The following is a 13,236-nucleotide window of genomic DNA, read 5'->3' on the forward strand; positions in this document are numbered from 1 at the left end:
CATGCTCACTCTCACTGCTATCCTCAAATGATTCTTGTAGTTCAGCTGGTACAGACAGTTTTTTCCGCTCTGTGTTGGAGGCAGCAGTCACAGTGGTATCCTTCCTCTCTTGTGGTTCTCCTTGGCCGTCTTCCTCTGAGCTCTGTTCAGGTGACATTGGTAACACTTGTAGTCGACGCTTTCCTTTGACCATTTCATTTGATTTATCCAAATCATCTCTTACAGCTGTGGTTGACTGAGCCTCTAGTATAGGTAGAACTGTGCTCTCCAGTTTAGCTAGATCAGAGGGACTTGTCACTCTATCTTGCATCACTACAGCCTTATCTCCATGTTCTTTGTGGGTTTCCTTTTCTTTAGGTTGGCTAGTTACTTCAGTGTTTGTCTGCAAAAAAATACAGTGATTTTTTCATTAGTTTGTGATTGTACCCTGAACATTGCACACATTGAACACTTAAATGTTGCACAATATAATGACACAGCACTACAAAGGCTATGCTACTGTCTCTCTAGTGTTCTACTTATGAATGGCATCTATGGTAACTAGTTAGATTCCTACTTACAGTGATGTGTCCCAGTTTATCCTCATCTCTTGACTTTATCTCTGATTCATGTGATTCAGATGGTGTCTTTTCTTCTGCTAACTCTTTGTTCGTGGTCTGCTCATTAGCTACAGGACTGAGGGAGTCTAGCTCTATATCAGGGTTTTTAGGTGGAAATATTTTTGCTACTGTCTGTTTGGATTCTATGCACTGCTCTACCAGGGAAATTGATGCACTTTGCACAGTTGCCATCTGTTTTTCACCAGTATTTATGCTTTCAGGCTTCTGTTCATCAGAGATAGAATCAGAATTGTCGACACTTTCTTCAATTTTAGCCTTAGGTGTTTTAGCTTCTTTGTCAGGAACTTCCACGAGAACTGGTTTATGTTCTACTGCTGACGTCTGTTTCTCATCAGTATTTATGCTTTCAGGCTTCTGGTCATCAGAGGTAGAGTTGTTTACACTTTCTTCCATTTTTGACTCTGTTTCTTCAAATTTCATGCTCTGCTTTACCAGGGAAAGTGACTCACTTTCTACCATTGCTATCTGTTTCTCATCAGTCTTTATACCTTTGGGCTTTTGTTCATCAGATGGAGAATTGGAAGTGCCTACATTTTCTTCAATTTTTGCTTCTGGTTCTTTGGATTCAATGCTCTGCTCTACCAGTGGAACAGATTCACTTTCTACAGTTGCCATCTGTTTTTCACCAGTGCTTATGCCTTCAAGGTTCTTTTCATCTGAGGGAGAATTTGAATTGTCTACACTTTCTTCCATTTTTGTCTCTGGTTCTTTGGATTTTATGCTCTGCTCTACCAGGCAAACTGATTCACTTTCTAGAGGTGCTGTCTGTATCTCACCAGCATTTATGCTTTTGGGCTTCTGTTCATCACAGGAAAAATTGGAATTGCCCACATTTTCTCCAATTTTTGCCTCTGGTTGTTTAGCTTCTATGCTATGCTCGACCAGGGGAACTAGTTCACTTTCTACAGTTGACATCTGTTTTCCACCAGTATTTATACTTTCGGGCTTCGGATCATCAGAGGGAGAGGTGGAGTTGCTTAAACTTCCTTCCATTTTTGCCTCAGCTTCTTTAGCTTCTATGCTCTCCCCTACCAGAGAAATTGAATCATTTTCAACAGTTCCCATCGGTTTTTCACCAGTCTTTATTTCTTCACGCTTCTGTTCATCAGATGGAGAATTGGAAGTGTCTACACTTTCTTCATTTTTTTCTTCTGGTTCATTAGATTTTTTGCTCTGTTCTACTTGGGAAACTGACTCACTTTCTACAGTTGCTATCTGTTTTTCACCACTATTTATGCTCTCTGGCTTCTGTTCACCAGAACTGGAATTGTCTAAATTTTCTTCAATATCTGCCCTTGGTTCTTTAGCTTCTATTCTATGCTCTACAAGGGGAACTGGGTCACTTTCGACTGCTGACGTCTGTTTTTCACCAGCATTTCTGCTTTCGGTCTTCTGATCATCAGAGGGAGAGAAGGACTTGTTTAAATTTTCTTCCATTTTTGCCTCTGGTTCTTTGGATTCAATGGTCTGCTCTAACAGGGGAACAGATTCACTTTCTGCATTTGACTCATTTTCTACAACTGTCATCTGTTTTTCACTAGTCTTTATATCTTTTTGCTGCTGTTCATCAGATGAAGAATTAGAACTGTCTATACTGTCTTTATTTTTTTCTTCTGGTTCTTTAGATTTAATGGTCTGTTCTTCTTGGGAAACGGACTCGCTTTCTATTGGTGTCTGTTTTTCACCGGTATTTATGCTTTTGGGCTTCTGATCATCAGAGGGAGATTTTAAATTGTCTACCCTTTTTTCAATGTTTGTCTCTGGTTCTTTGGAGTCTATACTCTGCTCTACCAGGGGAAGAGATTCACTTTCTGCAGTTACCATCTGTTCTTCACTAGTATGTATGCCTTCAAGCTTCTTTTCATGTGAGGGAGAGTTTAAGTTGTCTACACTTTCTTCAATTTTTGTCTCCGGTACTTTGGAGTCTATGCTTTTCTCTACCAGGGGAAGAGATTCACTTTCTGCAATTGCCATATTTGTTTCATCAGTATTTATGCCTTCCATCTTCTGTTCATCGGAGGGAAAACAGAAATTGTCAAAATTTTCTTCAGTTTTTGCCTCTGGTTCTTTAGATTTTATGCTCTGCTCTACCACGGAAATGGACTCACTTTCCATAGTTGTTATCTGTTTTTCACCAGTATGTATGCATTCAGGCTTCTGTTCATCAGAGGGAAAATCACAGTGGTCTACACTTTCTTTGATTATTGTCTTTGGTTCTTTGGATTCTATGTTCTGCTCTGCCAAGGAAACTGACTCACTTTCTACAGTTGTTGTCTGTTTTTCACCAGTATTTATGCCTTTGAGCATCAGATCATCAGAGGGAGAATTGGAATTTTCTACACTTTCTTCAATTTCTGCCTCTTGTTCTTGAGTTTCTGTGCTCTGCTCTTCTAGAGGAACAGATTCATTTTCTACCACTGCTGTCAGCTCTTTACCAGTATTCATGATTTCAGATTTCTGCTCATCTGAGGGAGCATTAGAATGTTCAACACTTTCCTCCACTTTTGCCCTAACTACTTCAACCTCCATCAAACTTTCAGTGGAGCATGCTGGTGTATCTGTTGTGTCTGACTGTTGTGTTTGATCATGTGTACCAGCCTTCTCTGAAATGTCAGGTGTCTGGGCCATGTTTAGCTCAAGTACCTCTGTTTTGTTCTCTGACACAGGGTCTTCCTCTATTGCTGTGGCTTCTGCTGCCTGTGCTGTTTGTCTATGATCCACTGTTTTATCTGAGCTCAATTGAGGCTGCTTGGCCTGAGCATGATTAATACTGGGACTCGTTTCGGCAAAGGCAGCAGGAGCTTTAGATGCAGGGGAAAGAGGAGCTTCTGAAATAGGGGAAGTAGGAGTAGGGACAGCGCTAGATGTAGGAGATGTAGGTGCTGGTTTTATAGGCTGCTTGGCTGGAGAGGTCTTAGGTGAAGGAGACATATCACCCAGTTGTCCTGAAAGAGCTCTTTGTGTCTGGCAGTTCAAGCAGAGCCATTCATTCTGTAAAATAGTAGCAGAGAACATAGAGGGATAATTCCATTGGGTAATTAGATAGATACAACTGCTATTTATGAAGTGAATGCAATACAACTCTAAGACTTATTGCATCTGAAAGTCTGGTTGTCACAAAAAGAAGAACTCAAATATTATATTTCTGGAATATTCTTGACATTTATGTATACCCTTGAACAAGCTATTTACAATACAAAATGGGATAGTGTAACAGCTGACTTCTGTAAAAAGAAATGTGTGTGTATACATTCAATTGAATATTGTATAATATTATACTCTTAAAACGAATGTGTTGAAAATAACACAACTTGTGTTGTTTTTAACACATCTATTGAGGATTCCGGCCTATGTCACTATTCCTTATTGTCAACATAACAACCAGAATAGAGATATTAATGCCACCATTTTGGGAGTCAAAAAATAGGCAAAAAAAAAGACACAATCCAGGTTTGCTTCATTGAGTATTTTAACTAACCTGGTGCAAGGTGACATCTGACCTCCTAGACCTCAAGTAAGATACTGTGACACTAACTATTTAGTTAACACCACGTCTTGATACACACATCCGACCTCCTAGACCTCAAGTACTGTGACACTAACTATAGTTAACACCACGTCTTGCCTACACACATGACCGTTAAAGCTTATGAGTTTGAAGACTATTTTCTGGCTGGACTAGCGTTGTCTAGCCTACTCAGTCCTAAATAGTGCTAGGCCTACTGTTCCTCAGGCTACATAACCACATTATTGAACATGACAGGCAATAGCCTACAGTAATAAATAAAATATGTGCCTAAGTGCCTGGATAAGTCAACGTGAGGGGCTGTTAGCGAAGACGAAGTTACATCCAAAGCTGGCAGCGCATAGGCTACGGATCCTTCAAGTGAACTGTTCCGTGTTGTCTGCAGCTGTCTGCGTCTGCAGCTAACGTAGGCCTGTCAACGGGAGCTACTCTGATCTTCAAGTGAAATCTGGATTACTATTTTTTCGTTTGGCAAAAATGACAACGTGTTATGCTACTGGTCGTCAATAATGAACTGGCTTTTTAGCACTAGGGTTCCTAGCCTAATTTAGCCCACAATGTTTTTCTAAATGACACATGCTATCTAACTAATCTTAGGCCTACATCAAACTTGGATTAAACTCTGAAAGACAATTGCATGAAGTTCACTAGATATCTGAGGGAGTTTCTGCATGGACAAACTAGAAAGCACGGAGAGAAGAAAGATGAGGACAGAACTGCTGAACTGACTTGTGAACATCAGCTCAGCTGGCTAGCTTTCAGACAAGGAACTCATTAAGAACATCTGTAAGATCTTTTTTTTCCCAGTGAGCTAGCAAGGGCAGGCTATTGTTATCCAGTTGTTGACATCAATTGCCTTTAAACTGAGTAAACTGTCTATATCAGGGATTCCCAAACTGTGGTACGCGTACCCCTGGTGGTACGCGAGCTGCCACTAGGGGGTACGCGAGATGAAAAGGGCAATGGCGGAAAGGAGTTAAACATGATTAATTAATTAATACTCGAATTAATTAATAAATAATACATAATTTCGAATCGGGTTATAATGATATGGAAACATGAAACTAAAGGAAATCATTTGTAAACTCTATAATAGGCTATGTCTTCATTAAAAAAATAAGCTACACACAATACATGTGATTTCCTGCGGGCAGCCAAAATATCTGGCGCGTAGTTTCGTTGAAGTATAGGCTAGGTAGAACGCTGCGTAAACATGGAAAAGTGGCTAAAAACTGGGACACTGTCCAAAAGGCTTAATTAAAGCGATCGAAGAGGAGAAGCAAGAGAAACAGAGCAGGACACAGGTAACGATGGGATGGGGGCAGACTAATGAAGGTGGAGATGAAGCGCAGGGGGATAAAAGAAAGAACGACACAGAAAAGACTGCGCGAAGAAAGCAAAAGTATGATGAGGCATACAGTATAGTCCTAGGCTTCACGTGGATTGGGAGACAGACTGCCCAAAGCCACAGTGCGTAGTCTGCAGTGAGATGCTACCTAACCATTCTAATGTGGTTCTCCACACTGTTTTTTTTTTTACGTGAGAGCTCATAGACCAGTTGTACATTTTGATTATGTTATCATGTAGGGCGGCTAATTAAACAACGATGCCTGGAATGCGTCAATAGAATGTGTTACTTTTTTATGTGTTGGATGGTGGGGGTACGCGAGCCGAGTCAGGATGTAGAAGGTGGTCCGCGGGGAAAAAAGTTTGGGAACCGCTGGTCTACATCAACTAGAAAAAGAAACTAAAAGTTTCTCCAATCAGGAAATTATACTTTTTAATTTGGTGCCATCACCCATGCATAGCCTGGTGTGAGCACTGCGCAAGTGAAACTTAACACTGGATATAACGTTGGCTAGAAGCAATGATATTTAAAACATCAAACAACTTGGATTCCTGTACTATCCATGGAAACAGCATAGAGACTGCCTAATCCTAGTCTTTATAATGAATTAAGACGGTATGCAACACACTTGTTTGTGTTGTGTCCATTGCATACATTTGCAATGCTTTGGTTAGACTTCAAACATTTTTGAATTTGATCTTACAGTTCTGTCATTAGGCTATTCTGTTATTCTGTACTTAATATAGTAGCCTAAAGCTTAGAAAGACATAGCCTATATGCAAAGACATAGCCTATGCATTAACCCAGTGATACCTCGAAACACCTCGAAATTACGCTGTTGTCTGTTAATTAGGCTAAAGTCACGATTTATTGTAACAGAAGTAGCCTATATCGTAGCAACAGCAGCAACATTTTCTTTTATTTGGACTTCAAAGAGACTTTGACTTTTATTTGGCAAATTAAACAAGCCTATGTGGAACATTTAGAAACCCAGACATTTTCTAAAAGTACGCCTCCTGCAAAGGAAGACAGCATTTCTAATGTTTGATTGAAAATGACAGGACACTCGAACATGGGGGACGGGGATATGTTCACTTTTGCAACATAAGCAGCCAAATTTTTCCTTGTGCCCTGTCATTATAATACATTTTACAGTAAGCATATTGTTTGACAGGCTTTCTATCACTGCATATTGAGACTACAGTTGACAAAATTGTGGTAACCTTGTGACGAAATTGCTGCTACAATCGCCTTATCTAATGCTAAATTAGATTTTACACTAGGCCTATTCCGAATGAGACACCTATACGCACCACGTTGGCTATACGGAATATTAAAATGAAATTGGTTGAAAAATATACCACTACATATGCCGCTTTTACAATTTAGTAAAATGCACATAATTTACTAAATTGAGCACACAATCTAGTAAAATGAGAGCATAATTTAGTAGAATGAGCACACAATTTAGTAAAATGAGCACACACTTTAGAAATTGAGTGCAAAATCTCTTGAAATACACAAAACATATTTTGCAGTGACACCTCTTGGGTTCCGTAGCTAAATTAATAAATGCGAATGTAAATGTAAATTGAAATCAAAACATGTGAAAAGTAAGTCAGTGCTATTCTATGAAGTAATTACTGCAGTCAGTACACACCTCCACATCTGAAATACTTTCTTGTCACAAAGAATGTCAGTCATGTGTTTCAACTCAGAGATTTCCTTTGAGAAGAACTGATAGCATGAAGTATTACGCCTCAAAGACCCAACCCCCACACTACACTGCTTCTTTTGTTACTGTGGCCATTTTTGCCTTGTTGTGCCCAGTGGGTATGCATGTACTGATGGAACTATAGTCTACGACACTCAGCTGACAGATGGAGAGACTGTTCCGTCACAACCCTGGTTATTTCAGAGCTGCAAAGGCAGCACAGAGCATGTTCTAAAATGCTTCCATAAAACATTTGTTCAGAAAATAACAGACAGATTTATGACTTGTATGTATGTGTGTGTTTCTAATACTGTGAATCAATAGCCTATGTGGAACAAAACAGTCATCCATACACAATTAAGTAAAAAAAGGAAGGGGTAAGCTGATCCTTTATACACAGTATAGTTAATAGTTAAGAGTAGCTAAAGTGGGATGTAGAAATATTTTACACACTCAAACAAGGAACGACAAGTTAAATGTCACTTGCAAGACAGGTGCTAAGGGGTGTATTGAGATGGTTGTTAAGAAGTGTGGTGCATCAGATCCTCTTTTCAAGCATGGACCAGATGGCCAACACAAACAAAACACCCAGAGTGAGATCTAATGATAACTCCAAGTCACTGCAGGCCTACAGGATGTCAACATACGGCCTACATGAAATAATGTCTCATTTGATTAATCCATTCAAGTACATTATGTAACAATAAAAAATATATGTATGTATTTATCTCGCAGGTATACTTCCAAAGGCTGTCATCTTGAATGATTATATTCAAATACATTTTCATCATAAAATTCTCTTTAATACTATTGCCTTACCAATTCTCCAAGAAGGTTAAGTTAAATAATCATATTAATACAGTAAGTAAGGGATAATGTACAGTATAGAACGCCGGTCATCATCCGCTGCGCGTCGGGGTCTGGTTCGCCCTGTCGGGACCTATTTCCTGATAATGACCGGCGTTCTATACATTATCCCGCTTATTACACGGCTACTTGCCAAAACGAAGTTCCAGTCCTTGCGTAGTGATATGAAAGACGTGAATTACAAGCACAAAGCCCATTTTCCTTGACAGCGGTCTGTTATACTTAGCAACGGTCTGTTATTGAGAATTAGCAGACCACCAAACGTTGGGAAGGCCCATTCAAGTGAATGGAGCATTCTTCAGCATTATGAAGAGCCGTGTAATAATGAGGATTGGCACAATGTATTCACATGTCAACTTTTGGCCGCAGAAGGAGCTGAGATGTGGATACACTATCCCAGAGCCATTCGAAATTGTCAGAAGTAGACAATCAGATAATTACGCCAGTCCATTACGTATACATGTTTTTATATTTTGCCAGAACTTCCTGATGTTTAGACATGATTGTTACAAATTATGAATTGAAATTATTTAATATAATGAGGAAAAATGTAATGCCTTTAGTATATTGCTTTTTATGAATATCAGCTGTATTGTTTTAAACTGGATTGTGGATTTTATCCAAACATTGTAATGCTTTTTTGACACTGTCTTGACAGATTTAGAATAAAATATGTTGAGCCGTGAGTTGAGTTGTTTAAATCTATTGGTGTAATCTAATTTTTAAATGAGTTAATATTGTAGTCATAGGTGTTAAATGTTATTTTGATGAGTGTATATACATGCTGATATATAGGCCGATGCCCGAGGCACCCCCATTAAAAAAGCTGTTGGTAGCATCGGCTAACTAGCGCCAGATTTCAGAGTGCAGGGGACAAGCCGAGATGAGCTATGAGATATACGTTCACACTCGGTATCATGTTTCAACACACTTTAGGTCAATATCACAACGTAATTCTCCTTTAATGTTATTATTCAGTGTTGCTGAAGTTACTATTACAGGTGTTGAAGTTACTCAAAGTAGTGTGAAATGATGCCTGTGAATGAGTGCATTTGAACACTGGTGTTACTGTAGGAATTTAACTCTGTTATAGTGTTAATATTTTAACTCTGCTGTCCAGTGTTGGGAGAACACTGGACACTTGGACCCAAATACACACCGAAAAGGGTGTAAAATGCACTCCTATAGAGTATCATTTACATGACTTCTCTTCAGCAACTCTTCCAACACTCTCTGGACTCCTCGTAATTTTGGAGCATCAATATTATCTATAAAAAAAATATGTTTTCTTTAATGTTTCCTCACCCGACAGGGTCTGGAGCAGAGTTGGGTGTAACACGTTACTTTTCTCAATTCAGCAATCACACTACATTTACTAACTGTGTGTGAGCAAAGATTACTTTATTCTCCTATTTGAGATAGCCTAATGTTGCCATGCTGTGCTTTACCCTGTTAAGAGCAGGGTGCGTGGAATCAGGCCATGATCTTACTCGCTCCAATAACTATCTTCAGCTCAAAGTTCATAATGTTAGTTCTGAGCTGGGAAAGTCAACTTTTTGTTTTGATGCTCCCACCACTTGGAACTCAATTCAACGCACCCTTAAGCTATACTCTTTAGTTTCTTATGGGCAATTCAAATCATTAGTAACAAACCTCCCTGTCCCAGTCTGTTTTTTCTGATTCGTTTAAGCCTAATTGTTTTTATCTACACTGAGTTTCAATTGTAATTTATTTTATTTATTTAGTTATTATGGTTGTAATCTCAGTGGTTGCTGTTATTTTATTTATTATTTTATGTTTGTATCTCGGCTACATTGAAAATGAGGGCTGCCCTCAATTGTATACCCGAGAATGAAAATAAAGGTTGAATGAAACATTACTACTAAATTTGAAGCATGTGCCTAAAGGCATTATTGAGATATAGTGTTTAGTTTAGTCAAGTAAGATAATTCAATGCTAAATTCTGCTACCCATATCAGTCACATCATTTATGTTATTACAGCTATATGGAAACGCAGGAATAACTATTTTTTCATTGTTTTTTTCTGGGTGGGACCTATAGGGACCTGTAAGGCTGTAAATAATGACAGTTTCCCATAAGTGATCAATAAAGTACATCTAATCCATTTTTAGAATAAATAGATTTGCTTCAGTGATGTAGGCAGCAGATCATTGATTGAAATTGTGAAGCAGATTTTTAACATGTGTGATTAATCCCAGCAAGTCATGCCACAGATCTGTTCTTGTTGACTTTAATCTGAAAATAAGGCAGATAATCAAATGAAATCTCCTTAGAGGATGATCCTGCTAACATATTATGTGATTCCACTTAATCTTAAGCTTTTATCATAATAAAATACAGTAAAACAGAGAGCCACTTTTTTACTATATGTGTTCATGTAAACATGTACGTGTAAAGATAGGGATTTTCCCTGTGAGAGAAACCGATGGGGCCACTTGTGTTGGATATGGGCTGAAGATACTGCTCATGTCACGTGAGGTGGAGCCGGATGTGTTCAGTGTAATCCCTTTATTTTACCTGAAATAGACTCCTGGGATTAGTTAGCCTGTGCATGGGTGACATCTGTAAACCTACCGTGCAGTTAGTACCAAGCATGTGAGCTCAAACAAATTTCTGAGTTTATTTCCTAAATTCTCAACATATTTATTTATCTATTCTTAACCACAATGTTTGCTATGATACCTTTACACTCACAAAGGACCTGCACGCTCAGTCTTTTAAGGGAGAACAAGTTGTGTACAGTATATGAGTACAGTCAATCTCACCTATATAAGACTACTTTTGGAGAACCAGCAACTGTGCTGTGTTTTCTTTCATTCAGTGCGTCCCGAGTGTGTGGACACCGTATGTAAGCTACACATCCTACGCAACATAGCATTAAGGACGTGGGACAGAACACCTGAAGAACTGCTTTGGGAGACCCCAGCCAGCAGAGACAGCTACTGTACACTAGAATGATGCAGATGCAATACAGAGTTGCAAGAACCTCTTTTTTACCAGGGGTGCCAATACATTTGGAGGGTATTTTCTGCATTTTTCCATTCTAGTCCAACTTCAATTATAGTTCTATGGTGCCATTTGAGTCACAACCAAAGCATACAAGGCAATCACTGTCTATGACGTCACCCCCTCAACAACAAGCTCAAAGGATGCAGGATTGTAGTGTTAAGTATTAAGTGTAGAAGGTCAGGCCTGAGAAAGACCTTCCTTTGACCTAATCTCAAGTAATTATTACTGATTCAAATCTAATTCAATTCTAACTATTCAGATTGTACATGTCAGTAAGACATACAAAAATTATATATTGATACTTCCAGGTTCAAGATCTGGTCAATCAGGGGGACTGTTTTAATCTTTTCCCTGATTCAGAAGTGGCTTTAGAGTGTAGATACTCATTTAACAGGCTCTTACAGTCTCTGACTTCAGGTTACACGAACTAATATAGCAGTATATTAAACTGGTTGTACAATTGCATCTCAAATGAACAGCTATTATACAGGGTACTTTAAAGTGCATACTTCCTGGACTGATAGCAAAACAATGTGCAATAGAGGTAAGGAGTGCAAAGGAGTGCAAAGGAGAAAACATGAAATGCCACAAACATTTAATTAGCTGTTCAGGATCACTGCAGAAATGTGAAGGAATCCGTTCAGATAATCAAATCAATAGAATGACAAGGAAAGTATGTATGAAACTAAGTCAAACCTTTCTAGTAAAAAGAAAGACCAGCCCCATTTTCAGTTTACTGCCATGAATGCACATATCTGTTCCAGGCTAACCTATACATTTTATATCCCACATTTTACACAATGCTATATTTTGACTGTGGTGTAGGTGAGAAGATTTCTCTCAAATGTAAGTACAGAAAATGACCAACTCACCTCTCCAAGATGGGGCATTGGGTTGAACCCACATAAGTTGCACACAGTCTTCTTGCATTCCGTGCAGGTGCTGTAATTAGGTGTATCCTCTGAACCCATATTCAGTTGAGTCTTACACAAAGGACAGCTGGAAGGCGTCTCCTGCACAGGGACTGAGGCAGGTGGGGTTTCCTTAGACTCCACAATAAGATCTGCAGTTGGGGCCCCATCAGATGGTTCAGGGATTTTAGAAGATGGAGGTGGAGTGTCAGGAGGGGATTCTGAGCCAGAGTCTGGGGGAGTCCCAGGTGGTGAATCTGCACCAGAGTCTATAGGGGAATCTGGGGGTGAACCTGGTGCTGAATCTGGGGGTGAACCTGGTGGTGATTCTGCATTTTCATCCTCTGGGTTGGAGGACATGAGATTGGTGGCTGAGCTCAGAAGAGAGGAACCAAACCCAAACATTTTACCTGAAACAGCATCAACAGGGGGTTTGGCTGGGGGTTTGGCTGGGGGCTTGGCTGCTTCTGTAAGGCTACCTAACCCTCCAAACAACTTCCCTGTTACTGATTCTGTGGGCTGAGAAGAAGGGGCCTGGGGTTTAGTACCTCCAAAGCCACCAAACAGCTTCCCTGTGACTGATTCTGCAGCTTGGCTGGCGGTAGCAGGGGATTTTGGCATGTCTGTCAACCCTCCCAATCCAAAGCCTCCAAAAAAGCCTGTGTCTTGCTTAGGTGCGGGAGCTGATCTGGCGGGAGATCCCTGTTGTTGCTGGATGGGACGGCCAGTTTTCGGGTCTATTTTTGGAGATCCAAGTTTCGGCCCTGGAGACCCTGGCTGGGACCCTGGCTGTGATCCTGGCTGGGACCCTAATGGGCCCTTTGGACTTAGTGGAGCATTTGGACTCAATGGACCAGGAGATTTCAAATTCGGAGTTACAGGTGGTGTCCCTATTTTCCCTGAATCAGCTATGCTCTTCTGTTTGGTCAGCATTGGAGGTCTCTTAGACTCACCCTTGAGGGGTGGTCCTGTCCTCTGTGGTGAGGGTGGAACAGAAACCTCTTTTGAGGGCTGTGGTTTCATCATGGGAGGACCAGGGTGCTCGGCTCCCCCAAGAGCTCTCTGCATCTGACAATTGAGACAGAGCCACTCCTTACCCTGCAAGCAGGATACAAACAGTCAGACACATATGCCCTTTAACTCATAACCATGTCCAAACAAACACCTTTCACACTCTCACAAAAACATACAAATATAATAATTGAATAAATAATGAAAA

At 40.0% G+C, this 13,236-nt stretch overlaps 1 protein-coding gene across 1 annotated transcript in view; it reads right to left on the reverse strand.

The window, feature by feature from the left end:
- The window catches only part of pcloa (piccolo presynaptic cytomatrix protein a), a 63,279-nt gene that overhangs the window by 46,196 nt on the left and 3,847 nt on the right, over nt 1-13,236 (reverse strand). Inside the window, exons 4-7 of the mRNA XM_076297235.1 lie at nt 12,857-13,115; nt 11,979-12,721; nt 561-3,611; nt 10-382 (exon numbers count right to left, since the gene is read on the reverse strand). Coding sequence (XP_076153350.1) covers nt 10-382; nt 561-3,611; nt 11,979-12,721; nt 12,857-13,115 — 4,426 coding nt within the window. The remainder of the gene's footprint in view (nt 1-9; nt 383-560; nt 3,612-11,978; nt 12,722-12,856; nt 13,116-13,236) is intronic.

This window comes from Alosa pseudoharengus, unplaced genomic scaffold, assembly GCF_046254945.1.
Source record: "Alosa pseudoharengus isolate Yale_2024_CS ecotype anadromous, Long Island Sound unplaced genomic scaffold, YU_APseudo_1.1 YU_APseudo_1.1_scf_20, whole genome shotgun sequence".
Taxonomy (NCBI): Eukaryota; Metazoa; Chordata; class Actinopteri; order Clupeiformes; family Clupeidae; genus Alosa; species Alosa pseudoharengus.